At 40.2% G+C, this 17787-nt stretch overlaps 1 protein-coding gene across 3 annotated transcripts in view; it reads left to right on the top strand.

Annotated features, from left to right (window-relative positions):
• LOC126480837 (endoplasmic reticulum-Golgi intermediate compartment protein 3) overlaps window positions 1-17787 on the top strand; it is a 96559-nt gene that overhangs the window by 41784 nt on the left and 36988 nt on the right. For all 3 annotated transcript variants that reach the window (XM_050104182.1, XM_050104181.1, XM_050104183.1), the window contains exons 7-8: window positions 5958-6015; window positions 16101-16229. In XM_050104182.1, coding sequence (XP_049960139.1) covers window positions 5958-6015; window positions 16101-16229 — 187 coding nt within the window. The remainder of the gene's footprint in view (window positions 1-5957; window positions 6016-16100; window positions 16230-17787) is intronic.

Raw genomic sequence — 17787 nt, 5'->3', positions numbered from 1 at the left:
AAACTGTCTTTAGTTATCATTTTGCAGCAGATGTCTGCAGTTTCTTTTTGGTTCTTCTTCCAGTCTGATGTAGTTGATATCCCTACACCATATTCCGCAGCTATGTTTCTCTACAGTCCTCCTTTGTCTGTTCTATTTAGCGCTTCCGATTCTTTGTCCATCAAAACAACCAATTTCTTTTGCTTGGCTGCTATTTCACTTACACACACTCAAAACAAGGAAACAAACTAACAATACTGGTACAGTTTCTTAACTCAGTAAAGAACGGACCCACACTGACTGTAGTAAAGGTTACTAAAAGCATGAGACTGGTGATCTGTATGCCACCTGTGGTTCCGTGTACCAACTGTATACCATCCTTTTTATGTTAAAAAAAGGACAAGGAAACAAAAAATGACTGTGGATAACCAAGATTAATGAGGACGGGATAAAAGAGATACTTGTGTACATCATTCCATGCTGTTACAACTCGGCCAGAGTTCATCAATCACAGTGGTTGGTGTGTGGTGACATGCTAATCTTTTGGCAAACCATGATCGGACCTTTCCAATGGGTGAGAGACCTGGGAAAGTACTAGCTAGGGCATCAGTTTAAGTCTCCCTGTATGTTAAAGTCCCCTTGTATGCAGCTAGGTCAGGGAAAAATAGACAGCATTCCATCTTGTGTTACCTTGCAGAAAAAAAATATCACAGGAATTTCGAAGGTAGGGTACAGTCACTAGCCTTAACAAAACACAAATGTAATGGCTGCTGTCCAAATTACTCGCTGGGTGAACCAGAGATCATCATGTTGTGTAGCCAATTGCTTCCCATACCTTCCTATCATGTTCTAGGCCTGAAGATGAGAAATGAAATCTGATGTTTGCTCTCCTTGGAACAACTAGACACGGGTACTCCAGTTGTGAAGCAGTACGCAGAACCAAGACTCATCTGAAAAGATGACACTATGCCACTCCTTTGTCCAGTGTTGTTAAGCCCACCACTGTAGGAGCACCTCTCTCTGCTGTCATATCAAGTGGTTGCCATGTTGACAGAGGATCATGCTCTAGAAATTATCACACTGTTTTTGTACATACTTGTCTTGTTGCAGACAAGCCCATTTCCTGGCTCAAGGTATGTAATGTGACTACAAAAACCTGCATGGCTGAGCAAACAATATGTCTGTACTCCCAGTCACTAGTCACTTGAGGCCATTGAGATCCTCCATGACATTGAGTATGACCCCCCTGAACACATCAGTTTTGCATTTTCATAACAGTCATGGAATCATGACACAACATGAGCAGCAATATTGCGGAGTGATAAACTGCAGTCTCAATAGGCCACAGTCCTGCTGCTGTCTAATTCCAGCACATGTTGGTAGAAGTTTCTTCTTGGTGTGTGAGGTACAACATGATCCTACTGACAAAAAGCATTCAAATGCTATTTCTGATCAAGTACCCCCTTAGTAATCTTTCCATATACACGGAATGTAGACAGTCTTCTCTTACCTAGTTTGTGCAGATGTGCTGAAATGCATTTGCACAGATGTGACAATGCTGCAGAACTGTCCTGCCAGCACAAATGTCACTTCTGTAGCCGATGGTAGGTACTTGACCCAGAAGCAGGGGAGTGGGACCCCAGAGGAGGAAGAACTCGATACAAAGCGAAAGTCAGGTCTTTGTTAGCCATTTTCAATGTAAGAACTGATTGTCCCAGCCTATCACCACTGACAAATAAACACCTATGTCAGTAAGTCCGCCCATATGATGCACCTTGTGTGCCATTCATGATAACTTTCTCTCTTTTTTGTCTGTGAATAGTTTACCTTGTGTCACTGATAGCGTCTTTGATGCATAAGCAATGGGCTGCTCGGTGCCATTTGGGTTATAATGTGACAGGACTGTACCAATGCCATACTGGGACGTGTTGGTGGTCAGTATTAATTGTTTACCAAACATAAAAGCAGCCAAACAGGGAGCGGAGCACAAAGACTGCTTGAGCAACTGAAAAAATCCATTGACAATCTGCGGACCATGTTAATTTTATGCCCTTTTGGATTTGGTTAAGAGAATGGCAGATGTATGTGTCCTGGGGAATTAACTTAGTATAATAAGAAACCTTGCCCAGAAAGGACTGGAGCTCCTTCATGTTCTTGGGTGTTGGCATGTTGACAATAATATTGACTTGTTCATCTGTAGGGATGATGTCATCTTTGCTAGCACATGACCTGGAAGGTGCACCATTTTGGTGTAGAACCCATGACCCAGATGACATCAAGGTAGTTGATGCAACAGGGAATGTCGTTAATAAATGCTCCATGTATCTTTGATAAATTCCTGGGGCAGAAGAAATTCCAAAGGGCAAGCAACTAAACTGATAAAGCCCAAAAGGGTCATAGGGCGCTAGGAAACAATGAGGAGTAGCATCCACTGATATGCATCACATAAGTCAATAGAGGAAAATACTGGGTCCCTGACAGCCTCACCAGCACTTCCCGTGAATGGGGAATACAATAATAAATCCATAACACAGAGTACATTGACGGTTTGTTTGTAATTGCCACAAAGGGCGTGCTGCCATTTGTCTTGTGAATCACTACCAAAGGGGTGGCCCACTGACTAGATGAAATAGGGGAAACAACACCAAGTTCCTGCCAATGCTGCGACTCAGCCTTGAGTTTGTTGCAAATGACGAGGAGGATGGGGCAGGAGTAACAAAATTTTGGTATTGATGATGGCATAAGGAACACATGGACCTCAAATTTTTTGCCTAGCCCAAGAAATTTCAAACAGCTGGTCATACAAATTCAGTAAAGCGTCCAAAAGGAAAGGTGACTGATTGGTACATTAAGTGAACTGGAATCCAAAAACAAAAACCGAGCGATGTGGCGCAGTGGTAGCACACTGGACTAGCATTCGGGAGGACGACGGTTCAATCCCGCGTCCGGCCATCCTGATTTAGGTTTTCCGTGATTTCCCTAAATCGCTCGAGGCAAATGCTGGGATGGTTCCTCTGAAAGGGCACGGCCGACTTCCTTCCCTAATCCGATGACCTTGCTGTTCGGTCTCTTCCCCCAAACAACCCAAAAACAAAAGAAACATTTTGTGCCATCAGTGAATTTACCACTAACAACGTAAGTTGCATTTCAGCATTCTTATAACCTGAAACTTCTTGGCAGATTAAAACTGTGTGCTGGACCAAGACTCGAACTCAGGACCTTTGCCTTTTGTGGCCAAGTGCTCTACTGTGCCGTGGGAGAGAAGGCTTTTTTGCAGGCATCTGCCCTGTCACCAGCACAGCGTGAGAGCAAAGCAATTCTGCATTTGGTTTGAGCAGCTCCTGCATCTACTCCTGCTGCAGCTATTATTGCTTCTGGAGGCTTAACTGTTCCTGCCACCATTCCGAAAATGCCAGGTCCACGGTGCCCACAGATTAACACTATGAAAATATAAATAAATAAAATATTCACACATGTAAGAAAGTCCTCCGTTGCCACTCTGGTATATGTACACACACGGCAGTGCCCTGGAACCATCCTGTCAGAACAAGTGTGACTACTCTAGCCTAGCCTATGCTAGGTGCTCAATCCAAAAGTTGGGGAGCAGGACTCTGGAACAGGAACATCTTGATGTGTGGGGCAGTCTACAAGGGAGCAGGCAGTCTGAACGATGCATAGAGACTAGCATAGAAACAAGCACAACATGCTACCTGTACAGATCGCCAAAACAACTAGCATGGGAACCCAGAGCATGGTGTGTTGTGAAAGCCAGTTAGCCTGTCTCGGTGTAAGAGCTGACTGGTCCAGCACATTGCTGCAGGCAAGTAAATATCTGGGTCAGCAGTTCCACCCATACAACACTTGACGCGTGCCACCTGTGATTGCTTTCTGTACTACTCTTTCGTGAAATGGCATCCATATGTATGTACACTACTGGCCATTAAAATTGCTACACCACGAAGATGACATGCTACAGACGCAAAATTTAACCGACAGGAAGAAGATGCTGTGATATGCAGATGATTAGCTTTTCAGAGCATTCACACATGGTTGGCACCGGTGGCGACACCTACAACGTGTTGACATGAGGAAAGTTTCCAACCGATTTCTCATACACAAACAGCAATTGACCGGTGTTGCCTGGTGAAACATTGTTGTGATGCCTCATGTAAGGAGGAGAAATGCGTACCATCACGTTTCGGACTTTGGTAAAGGTCGGATTGTAGCCTATCGCGATTGCGGTTTATCATATCGCGACATTGCTGCTCGTTGGTCGAGATCCAATGACTGTTAGCATAATATGGAATCGGTGGGTTCAGGAGGGTAATATGGAACGCCGTGCTGCATCCCAATGGCCTCGTATCACTAGCAGTCGAGATGACAGGTATCTTATCCGCATGGCTGTAACGGATCGTGCAGCCACGTCTTTATCCCTGAGTCAACAGATGGGGATGTCTGCAAGACAACAACCACCTGCATGAACAGTTTGACGATGTTTGCAGCAGTATGGACTATCAGCTCGGAGACCATGGCTGCGGTTACCCTTAACGCTGCGATGGTGTACTCAACGACGAACCTTGGTGAACAAATGGCAAAATGTCATTTCTTCTGATGATTCCAGGTTCTGTTTACAGCAGCATGATGGTCGCATCCGTGTTCGGTGACATCGCGGTGAACGCACATTGGAAGCGTGTATTCGTCAATGCCGTACTGGCATATCACCGAGCGTGATGGTATGGGGTGCCATTGGTTACACGTCTCGGTCACCTCTCGTTCGCATTGATGGCACTTTGAACAGTGGATGTTACATTTCAGATGTGTTATGACCCGTGGCTCTAACCTTCATTCAATCCCTGTGAAACCCTACATTTCAGCAGGATAATGCACGACCGCATGTTGCAGGTCCTGTACGGGCCTTTCTGGATACAGAAAATGTTCAACTGCTGCCCTGGCCAGCACATTCTCCAGATCTCTCACCAATTGAAAATGTCTGGTCAATGGTGGCCGAGCAACTGGCTCGTCACAATACGCAAGTCACTACTCTCGATGAACTGTGGTATCATGTTGAAGCTGCATGGGCAACTGTACCTGTACACGCCGTCCAAGCTCTGTTTGGCCCAGGCGTATCAAGGCCGTTATTACGGCCAGAGGTGGTTGTTCTGGGTACTGATTTCTCAGGATCTATGCAACCAAATTGTGTGAAAAAGTAATGACATGTCAGTTGTAGTATAATATATTTGTCCAATGAATACCCGTTTATCATGTGCATTTCTTCTTGGTGTAGCAATTTTAATGGTCAGTATTGTATGTATGTATGCTGGTGCAGGTACTACAATTTACATATAGAAGCATGTAGTACGCTGTGTGCCAATTTGATGGTTGATGCATGCTGCATTCATAATGGTGCAATTTCAGTTTGCAGCAGTGTATTTAATTTGAGTGGTTCGATTTTGAATGAATAGTTTTTTTAAATGGTCCTACAAAAAGGTTAGGCAGATTGTACAAGGCATTGAGAAGATGATCCCCAAAGAGGCCATTTATTATGAAAGATGTGACATTTTCATCAAGTCATTTCTACTTTCTTGACTCAAAGATTAAGATATTCTAGAAGATGCTAGTTGCATGCTTGCACTCTGGCTGCAGGTAGCATTTTGTTAATTGTAAAAACTGACTCTTCCATTGCTGCACTGAGCTGAAATGAAAAAGTGAAATCCTTATTACCACTTTTTTCTGTTTGATTTGCTATCTCTTACTCACTTGTGCCCTGGATTCCATGTAATAAGAATTTCTCTATATACATCTCACTCAACAAAAGCTCTGTGAGTATGATTTCTATAAAGATGTTAGAATACTACTTTGTTCTCTTCGGATTTCCTGTGAAGTCCAACAAGTGATTCATATTTATGTAGCCGCTGTGTAATCTTTGTATTGTTTCTGTCACTAACAAAACTACACAGATTATTTTATTTTTACTTTAGGTAGGGGGCAGTTTCCATATAGCACCTGGCCAGAGCTTCTCTATAAATCATGTGCATGGTAAGTAAATATATACAAATGGCTGGAGGAAGTACCAAGGTAGTATGATAACAATGAAAGGCAGTGTGATATGGGACATTAAATCTGGGCACAAGACTGGAACTTGAACTTGCAAAGCTGTCTTTTGCAAGCCATATTCTTTAAATTGAATGATTCCACCAGGCTTTACAGATAGATTCAAAGCATAATCAGACTGCTCTTATTTCTCCATTCTTTTCTATGGGAATACTCCTGTCCACAAAAGTGTAACCCAGTTCAAGTTCCAGTCCAGCTGGCAGGTTTAACATGTCACAAAAAATGATCACAGTTGAGCACCCTTGTAAAGAATAAATCTACTCACCAAGCAGTAGTAAGAGAACACACATATAAAGATAATGAAATTTGTAAGCTTTTGGAACCAGTGGCTCACTCTTCTGGCATAGGGTTGAAGGGGAAGCTCTCAGGTTTTCACATCTCGCCTTTAAGTCTCCCCTGACCTGGGGTTCTGGGTGACATTTCCAAACTCTATCCATTTTCTGTAGTTCCCCAGTCCTTTTCCTTCATCTCTCTTCCTTCCCCTTTAAGCCTTCTTTCTGCCAGAAGAAGGTGCCACTAGCTCCAAAGTCTTGCAAATTTCAATATCTTTGTATGTGTGTTCTCCTGCTGCCTCTTGGTGAGTAGATTTATTTATTTATGTATCCAATTTCCTTATATTTTCATTGATATTTCATAGAGAATAAGATATTTTGTTCATTTTAGCATAGAATAAGATGTGTTGTCAGCGTTACACTAGTTTATTTCAGTTCCTTGTTTTATTTTGAACTCGTATAAAGAGAAAGTGAAAAGTGCTGCATTCTCTTGAGCCATATAGTGATAGAAATGCCTCTTAGGGAGTCCAGTTGTTCCATAAACCAACATTTTCTGAGTACCTACTATAGTACATATAATACATCTTGTGTCACCTTCCTGTGTAGGTTAACATGAATGAAATTATACTTAGAAAAAGGAATGACACAGGTTGAACAATGTTGACCTATGGAGACCCTCACAAAGCTATACAACTGCTTTCCGTTCATGTCAGTCAAACAACTGTACATTAACGGTAAACAGAAAGCATAATAAATTTGTGACTCAGCCTGTAGCCACACCAGGCAAGCAGTCAGAGCCTGTTTTCATTCTCATTGTTCCACAGTGTCACAATGTAAGGAGTATGCTTCTTGTTAGGCATGAGCATTGAGAATTTTTCAAACTCAGCAAGATATGCCCCCATTTAACACACATACCGTAATACACACCCACAGCGACACTCAGCCCCAGTACTAGTTCCTGACACATGTACACAATAGCCCACAAGACCTAATGGATGGTCCGTTGTAATATTGGTGACTTTCTGTCCAATTGTGTATGGAGTGCAGAAGAATAACACTGTATACTGTGGCAAACACCCTCAGTCCTCTTTATTTTAATCCCATAACCCCTGTGTGGAATACACGATGAAGACAGCATACTGCTTCTCTGCTCTTCATCAGATACTTTTTCCAGAATTTACCCGCAGTGTTTTCCAAGGACAGCATAACCTTCCTTCCAAAGATTCCCATTTACACTCCATCAGAATGTTTATTACTCTCTTGCATAGGCTGTACTACTTTTTGCTAATTTGGTTGATGTCTGCTTTTGTGCCACAACTGTTACTGTATGGCAGGCACCAGGAGATGCAACTTAAAAGTTGCGAAATGGATAGTGTGCGTCTCTGATCGACTTAAATAAATACAACTACAGTGGAATGTTGGGCTTTTCATTCATTTTTTCATTTTAATAGTTTTAAAACCAGTATTTAAACACCAGTTACCATGAAGTAGTCAATCAATCAGTCACGTGTAACTACTGATAATAATTCCAACCACTAGAGCAGTAGTGTAGAATAAATCTTACTAGTGTATTGTGTGCAATTTCCTTTACAGTTTCATTACACTTCCCAAGAATCATGCTAACAAATGATCCTCCATTTATCTTCTCTAAAGCTGATTTCAAATGTTTGGCCCATTTCATATTGCTTTACAGTATGACCTGCAGATATGGAGGGAGACACTCTAGCAGTATATCACTAATCTTTGTCAGGTGCTACTAAACTCTTATTAACTTGCTTTTATTTGTATTCAAAGGAGCTGCCATTTGAAGCAACAATTTATTCTGTATTTTTTATGATCAGCCAGCAAAAACACATGCTTGTAGAAAAAAGCAGCAACAGTGCAGGCAGTGAGACTGCTATTAGCCTTATCTAGCAATGCATCTTTATTGAGAATATTAATGATCCTCTAATGCTTCCCTATGGCCCACCCAATGTTGCTTGGATTCCTGCTGAACATTTGCTTTGCAGTGTAATGTGCTGGATTTTATGAACCCACAATTCTTTGAGTAAATTGTATACTTGTTATTATACTCTGAGTGTATCACGGTTATCAGTGGACAAAATGGCACTGTGCTGAATGCATATTGAAACTATAGGAAGACAGAATCTACCACTCTCCTGTGTCTACTGTTTGTGAGTGGGATGCAGTTTTGAGAGAATTTAGCACAACAAATTTATCATATTGTATATGGACAGCTCAAAACAAGGTGACATCAGTGGTTGCCCAGTTGTCTTTCCTTGGCATGCCCTCAGCTTCAACTTCCTGACAGTGTTCATACATGCAACATTGAGCTCTGAGAGATCCTGAAGGCACTGCAGCAGATGAGGTGTCATCAAGCAAGGAAATTTTTACTTGCTCGGATTCCTGCAGCCCTTAAAGTAATGTGACCAAACGAGAAAAATCACCCAAAACATGAAGGATCACCTTCCTCTCTGCAACAGTAGAAGATGTATATATAATTTGAATGGGTACTGCACCAGGAGGAAATATGGTGAAATGAGCAAACAGATATGGCAGCGCAGGAGGCATGCAGAGATGACACTGTGCCATTCCTCCACTGGCCGTAATCTCACAGTTGTGTCAAAGACCTGTGCAACATGCAGCATGTAAAATAGCCGTTAGTGGTAGACAATAAGACACAGTTGGAGAAATTAATTGCTCAACTATGGTGTACTTCATACAGGTAACTCTGACAAAATATACTTTACCTTGATATGTTAACTACACCCACTGGCTGAAAAACCCGTGACAGAGTTCCTCAGTCAGTAAAGTCATAGGATCATTTAATCTTACCTTGATGCTTTGAGTATAAAGCACTATCCATTATGCATGAGATTATATACCCTGGTGTGATGAATGCACAATGTGTGGCTGAGGAATTGCATTTTTCTTCATTTTCATGGAGTGTGCTCTTTATTATGACGAGAGGACAGAAGCAAACTTAAGTGGGAACCTGCCCTTTATTTTAGCTGTTCACATTGCTATTTTAAAAAGAAACATAAAATTTTGTGTGTTGTCCAGGCTGGAAGTAGTTTGCTCAACCTTTTAGTTCAATAAATGGCCATGTTTACTTATTGTGCGGTTTGAGCTCTTTTGGTAAGGAATTTGCAATTTTTAATTTGGGATTTTTTAACTGACTGAAATGACAGGCTTATTTGTGGTAAGAAAATGTGATATTTATACTGTACATGGGTAATCCCAAAAGTAAGGTCTCCTATTTTTTTATAAGTACAGAACTCTGTTTGTGTGGCAGTTGGTCACACTGTTATGAAGACTGCTTCACGCACTGTGGGTAAACATGCGCACGCCACTCTGAGGTGCTCAGTCTTGGCTCAGCAGCCGTTGAGAATGGAGCTTCTGTTGGATATTACCACCAAGTGCGAATTGCATGCAGTTATTCGGTTTTTGAACGCAAAGGGCACTGCGCTGATTGAAATCTATCGCCAATTGACAGAAGTGTATGGTGAGTCGTGCATGGATGTCAAAAATGTTCATAAGTGGTGTAGAGTGTTTGCAGCTGGTCAGACCGAAATTCACGACGAACAAAGGAGCTTGAGATCGTCAATTTCTGAGGAGACAGTGTTGAAGGTTGAGCAAAGCATGCGTGAAGACCAGCGGATCACTCTGGATGATCTGTGCATGTTGGTTCCTGAGGTTTCCCGAAGCACCGCTCACAGAATTTTAGTGGAAACATTGAACTACCGGAAGGTGTGCGCAAGGTGGGTGCCATGCATGCTGACTGAGGACCACATGCGGCAATGAATTGATGCTTCCTGTGCATTTCCTCACCGCCTTGCAGCCGAACAGGACAACTTTCTTGACTCAGTTGCCACGGGTGACGAAACACCAAGCAACAATCATGCCAGTGGTGGCATCCTTCTTGGCCAAAGCCGCAGAAATTCAAACAAACAACGTCTGCCGGTAAAGTCATGACAACCGTTTTTTGGGATCGGAAAGGGGTTGGTCGACTTTATGCCCACTGGGACCACAATTAATGCTGACAGGTTCTGTGAGACTCTGAAAAAAAAACTCAAGCGGGCAATTCAGAACCGAAGAGGAATGTTGACCAAGGGCGCACACATTCTCCATGACAATGCCACCGCCCACACATCGCTCGCCAAACCGTTGCTCTCCTGCAGCAGTTTCAGTGGAACATAATCACCCACCCTATAGTCCTGACTCGGTGCCCAGTGACTGTCACCCGTTCCCTAGGTTAAAAGAACATTTGGCTGGAAAGCGATTCAGTTCCAATGAAGAGGTGAAAGAAGAGGTTCGTAACTTTCTGAACAGCATGGCGACGAGCTGATATGGTATACAAAAACTGCCACAGCATCTACAAAAATGCATTGATAGAAATTGTGATTATATCGATAGAAATTGTGATTATATCGAAAAATAGCTAAATGCTCAAGCTGTAAACTGATGTAAACCATTGTAGAAATAAACAGATCTATGTACTTATAAAAAAAAAAAAATAGGAGACCTTACTTTTGGGATTACTCTTGTAATAGTCTCTACATTTTATCCATTTTAGCATGTGAAATCTAAAACTTTCCCAGCATATAGATTGTTCCACGAAATTTCAGGTGAATTGCCAGATGTCACCAACTTCCTGCCACAGTCTTCTGGCCATCTTTTGGTGTACCGTATTTACTCGAATCTAAGCCGCACCTGAAAAATGAGACTCGAAATCAAGGAAACAAAAATTTCCTGAATCTAAGCCGCACCTGAAATATGAGACTCAAAATTCAAGGGGAGAGAAAAGTTTTAGACCGCACCTCCAAATCGAAACAAAGTTGGTCCATTGAAACATGGGACACAATTTAGGTCGAATGGATGAAGGTACAGCTACAGTAGTTTGGTTTGAGTCGTAAGCTTAACAGTTAAGCTTTACCAAGTACCCGTTGCTATGTGTCAGGCCCTCCGTCCGTATTTATACAGGTACCCTTCCCTTTTTCACGTGCTTCGACTGGTTTGAATCAATTGCTTATTTTGCTTTGATCTGATAAGTGCCATTATCTTTGTTATAGGTGTTTATGTCACTCTTAGCTGAAAATGCATTATTAAGTTGGCATGCATTGTTTGTCGCCTTCTGATAATGAGTGTTTATGACATGTCCTGCAGACACCTCTTTAGTACATTACATTCTGCGCAGAAATTAGAGTCATCTTAGATTTAAAAATCTAGTCAGTTGCCGTGCTTCATTTCTGACTGTATCACTATTCAGCATAAGAATAATACAGATATAAACATGACATGAAATGTATATTCTTTCGTATTTGCTGTTGTCTCGCTCTAGTTTTGTAGTTTATTAGGCAGACAGGATTTAAATGAGATAGCAGCAAACGTGAAAGAATACATGCCATAATGTTTACATTCTTCTACCTTTTCTCTTAATTTATTTACTGACGCAGAGGTTTTGGTGCCAGTATTTATCTTTGTGCCTGCAAAGCATGCCTGTGTAGCGCTACATATATTCGACGGCAGAAGTTAGTGGCGGCACCTACCAACATTTTTCAGAACTTACGCTTACTTTGCACTCGATTCTAAGCCGCAGGGGGTTTTTTGGATTACAAAAACCAGAAAAAAAGTGCGGCTTAGATTCAAATAAATACGGTAACCTAGTGAAAGTGCACTGAGGTCTCCTGTTTAATACCACTCATTTGCATGTGTTGCTATGAGCACCTTCCATCTTCACACGGTGGACTTGCACAACTATACTGGCTACATAGAGCATGAAGTTCTTCTTCAGCAGAATTGGATATGCATTATCTAACTGGAAACTGCCATCCCAATTGACAAGGTCTCCAGACAGTCATAATTCCACAGATTCATTGATAAGAGTGTTCCAAAAGTTTGAAATATGGACTACAATTTCTATTTTATTGTATTTCATGGGAAGACCAGTCAGTACAAATATAGTGCTCTGATAGGAAGGCAAATTAACATTACATATGCCTGTCTACCACTAAGTTATCAGTTAGAGTGAATTGGCATATGGAGAGGGTGTATACTCATGCTCTGCAACATGTCCACCGCATGGGATTAGCCGAGTGGTCTCAGGTGCTGCAGTCATGGACTGTGCAGCTGGTCCCAGCTGAGGTTCGAGTCCTCCCTCGGGCATGGGTGTGTGTGTGTGTGTTTGTCCTTAGGATAGTTTAGGTTAAGTAGTGTGTAAGCTTAGGGACTGATGACCTTAGCAGTTAAGTCCCATAAGATTTCACACCCCATTTTTTTTTACAACATGTCAGTCATGATCTTGGTGCCTGTTTCACCACACTTGTCATCTAGATTCCTCCCCCAGACACCAGTTTCTCAGAATTCTGCAGGTGGAAACTGGAGTTACATGTTGCCACCCACCCGGCCTTAATGTATAATTTCTTCAGTATGAGCAATGTTTCTCAGTAACTATACCTTTCTTCACTCCCTCTCAGTTTTCTGATCTTCGTATTTCTCCCATCTCTACCACATACAATGCACTTAAGCTTCCCACTCTTCTTAACTCATGCACAATGTTTTGTCAGTAATCTCTGTCTTGTGTATTAGTGCACTTCCACCGTTAAGCTCTCAGGTTCCCAACAATCAGTCTTTCCTTCTCTCCTATCTGGTAAGTCTCCCCTGTCCCTTGACCCAGGGTTCTGAGCAACTTTCCCCATTTCCTAAACCTCATCAGTACTTTTCCTTCACCCATTCTGCCAGAAAGAGCCACTGACTTTGAACATTTAATCTTGATATTTACAACAAAACAATTTGTTTATGCAGCAGTGAAATATTGTGTAAACTCTTTCGGTGGCCATGTTTGTCGCTCAGAAAGGACAAATCTCCTTGGACAGTAAATATTATGATTATTTGACCTTAATCTGCACACTGCAACTTCAAGGCAGAAAACATTTGATAAAAGTAGGATTGATTTGCAATTAAGTGAAAAGAAATGTGCAAGCATTTTAAAGCACAATGAAACAGTGAAACAGAACTAGCAAATACTTAAAGAGATTTACAGCAGCCACCTGCATTTTATGACGACAAGAATTATCATTTCGAGGACACAGGGAAAGCTGCAACTCAAACAATCAAGGTAATTGCATGGAGTTAATTCATTTGTTGGCCGAGTTTGATGACTTCCGAAACAAAAACTTATAAGAGAGAAGCAACATTTGTTGCTATTTTACTAGATGAAACATTGGATGTCACAAATCTCATTTGTCAACTCTATTCATATATGACAGCACTTCAAATGGTGTGCCGACAAAAAGTTAGAGAAGTAATTCCACATGCGGTATTTGTGCACTTTTACACCAGCAAGCTGAATTTGGTTTTATCACAGGTAGGATAATGTATGAGTAAATGTAGAATGTCCTTTTGCTAATATAAGTGGTCTTGTACCATTTTTGGCCATTCCTTGAAAAGAACCAACTTATTAGATATAGTAGTGACGAAGAGATTATAACAATAATATGAAATTAGTGAAGTTGCTTGGTACAAATTATGGCAGATCGTAAGGGTGAACTTGAAGATTTGTATGAGTGCAATTTGGGGGAAAAAAAAATAAAAAAAATAATTGGGGCACAAGTGCTGTTAGCGAAGCATGTGGATTTCTCATGATGTTACGATATTTTCAGTTTTAACTTCCTGTTGTGTCTGAAGAATTGTTTTTACTGACAGACATTACTTTTAACATTGTGCAGTCAAAATTCTTAGACATGTTTTATAGCAAAGAAGTGGAAGATACAAAAGAAGAGCTGTATACTAAGACATATGATGGGTTTGAAAAAAACATTGTGCAAGGCTGAAAGCATATTTGATACTCCAGGAAAATGAAGAAAGAAAACTGCACTGAAACATAAAGGATGACTACAGGAGGCTGTACCTGGAGATATCAGATATGATAATCATGCAGTTAAACATTGGATTTGAATTGCTGCCTGATTTAAAGCTTACAAAAATGTTCAACTCAAATAAGTTCTCAAGCTTTGAAGATGTGTTTGCTAAGGGGGTGTTAAGCTTAAGGACTATAAATGGGAAGTTTTTTGATATTTTTAGGTTCAAGTCTGAAGTGAATGCAATGTTTATGTCACATCATCTTGAAGCCAAGTCTGTGAAGGGAATTCCAAATTTCCTGTATCACAAAGAACATCACACAGGACTTCCTGTACTCTATAAACTCAATGAACTGATATTAATCATACCGGCTACAACTTCATCTGTAGAACAATTGTTTTCCCCACTGAAAAGAATGTCTTTCATTAGGAAAGTCATCTGTTCACATTCCATAGTAAAGGATCTGCTGGTGCAGATGAAGGTTCTAAACTGATATGTTGGTGACATTATTGAGTAGTCCTGCAAGAAGAATATCAGAGCGGAATTTACTACAGATAACACCACGATGAGTGAGCAATACAGTAGATAAGTTCAATGTTGCATGCTGTACCAACATTTTCAGTATATGCCACTGGTTCTTATACTAATAGTACATTGAGTTGCATACTGTGTAAAGAGAGGGCAGGACAGTTCAATATTTCTTGAAATTCTTGATAAGATTCTTGGGAACTTAGCTACTTTTCAAGACTTCTGATCAAGGCATATTCCCTTTCTTAGTTATGTTGAGTGACTGTAGGAAGATATAAGACACGCTAGACAATATTTCAAGTTGGTGTGATGAATGGCAGCTAGTGTAAAAAAAAAAAAAAAAAAAAAAAAAAAAAAAAAAAAAAAAAAAAAAAAAAAAAAAAAAGTAATTTAATGTGGATGGGTAGGAAGATCAAATCTGTAATGATCAGATACAGTATTACTAGTGTCCTACTTGACACAGTCAAGTCGTTTAAATATCTGGGCGTAACGTTGCAGAGGTGGAACAAGCATGTGAGAACTGTGGAAGGGAAGGCGAATGGTCGACTTCAGTTTACTGGGAGAATTTTAAGTAAAGATGATCCTGTATAGGATGTTGGTGCAACCTCTTCTTGAGTACTGCTCAAGTGTTTGGATCCTTACCAGGTTGGATTTAAGAAAGACATTGAAACAATTCAAAGGCGAGCTGCTAGATTTGTTACTGGTAGGTCCAAACGACACATATTACGGAGACGCTTCAGGAACTCAAATGGGAATCCATGGAGGAAAGGCGACATTCTTTTTAAGAAACACTACTGAGAAAATTAGGAGAACCAGCATTTGAAGCTGACTGCCAAACTATTCTACTGCTGCCAACATAGTTTGCTTGAAGGGACCACCAGGATAAGATATGATAAATTAGGGCTCATATGGAGACATACAGAGTGTTATTTTTCCCTTGCTCTATTTGCTAGTGGAACAAGAAAGGAAATGACAAGTAGTGGTACGGGATGCCCTCTGCCGTGCACTGTATGGTGGCTTGCAGAGTATCTATGTAGATTTAAGTTATTGTATCAAAAACATTAACAATGTTATTCATAATTACAAATTGAGGGAAGCTGCATTGCCGTATCATGGAATCTTTGTGTAAGGAAAGGCCCTGAATTGTGAAATACCACCAGATTTCTTTATGTACACGCTATTTTGATATGAACTACAATTATGAGTGTAGGGTGTCATTGGTGTTTTTTGTAAAGTAAATAAAAATAACTATCTTAAGTGTTATTGTATCAATACAAGTTATTAACAGATTTATTGTTCATTCCCTGTGAGAAAGTTTTCAGTTACTAATTTTACTGTGCTTATTTCCAGTGCATGATGTGCAGCCATTTTCTTCGTCCAATTTCAACACATCACATCGTATAACACATTTATCATTTGGTAAAAACATTCCTGGAAAAACAAATCCTATAGATGGCACTGAAGTTGTTACTCATGAAGGTAAGTTCTCAATCAAGCTGCAATCATATATGTTATAGTGAAACTCCTTAATTATAAGCGATGTGTGATGTTATTGAGGTGCTTGTGGAAAGTATGGAAGAAATGTGAACAGAATTTAGACCTATCAGAATGATAGAAAGGAACTGAATGTACTGTATAAAATTACAGGAGATTAAAATCACACATTAATAATACCTGAAGGTTGTAAAAATTGAGAGGAGACAGGTCAGAAATTAAAATGAGACAGCTCATGAAATCATTATGTATTACTTAAAAAGGACCAAACCGATATGCATGCACTAATCATCAATTTTTATAGAACATACTAAAATGAAAGCTACCATTTAGAGCAGAGTATAGTTTAATATTTTGCAATGATAATGGAACTTATTTTAGAGATAGGGCAGTGAACACAGGTTACAGTTGAATCATGACAGATGGTGCTGATGAATGGCAAAACTTACAGAAGGAATTAAAACATAATCAACTAATGTTTCTATTCAAGATTTGTTTTAAATTAGTAGTATTATTGATAGGGAGGGGGGCAGGGCAGTTAGTGCTTTAAGCATTTGTAGTATTTTGTACACCATGTGTACCTTTCGGAGAATACAAGAGATTAGTCCTCTTGAATTGAATTGTCATGGAATGAAATCAAAATATTTGCACCTAATAGTGTGACGAGTGACGTAATATTCTCAGTTGGCTCAGTCACATTGAATCACAACATTTCCACTTCCAAAGAAGAGAAATTTTTATTTCCTGTGGGCTTGCAGCGTTAAAATTAAATAATGACTGTAGAGGAGAAATTTGTTTAGATTTCTGTCAGTCCTCCACCTCAAAAACTCAAAACTGTTTTAATTTTTTCCAAAGTGCTTTTTTCCCTGATTGAGGGAGAGTTGTAAACAGTAATATGTTTCAAGAAAGTTAGCACTATCAAATTTTAGACTGGGTACTCCTATCTTTGATAAGGTTAATTATCCCACTGAAATACCAAGAAATCCATTTTGGTCAATAAAGGAAGGAATATTCTGGAACTGTGATGGGGGAACCTTTCAAGCATTAACATATTCACTGTGGCTGTCACTTCTAAGCATCAACATATCCCAGTATTGCTAATTCTTATAAGTGTTCCCATGACCAATGAGCAAGTGCAGCAATTGCTTATAATTGTGCACATCCACAGGTGTATTCTTCACTGTAGTATGCAGATGTGAAACGTGTTTGTACAAGCAATGAAGTCCCGGGAACAATTTTTTGTCCCTACAGGTGTCTTTTGCAAGTTTATTTCTCTGATGGATAATCAAGAACACTGCGATAAATTAATGCTAAAAAAAAAAAAAAAAAGGTTATAATTCACTGCCAATCAGTTACTGGAGGTATCAGAAGACGACAAATCGGAGAAGGAGATCCAGAAACATGCCATAGTGATGATAGCTTTCAAATACATTTCATGATACTGCACAGATGATTTGGGGACAAAGTACTTGTCTTTCTGGGTATTTCATTTCATATGGGTAATGTGAAATCTTACCATTTACAAGACTATTGGAAGTTACAT

Source organism: Schistocerca serialis, chromosome 5, assembly GCF_023864345.2.
Source record: "Schistocerca serialis cubense isolate TAMUIC-IGC-003099 chromosome 5, iqSchSeri2.2, whole genome shotgun sequence".
Taxonomy (NCBI): Eukaryota; Metazoa; Arthropoda; class Insecta; order Orthoptera; family Acrididae; genus Schistocerca; species Schistocerca serialis.
This window is presented reverse-complemented; position numbering and strand designations above follow the sequence as displayed.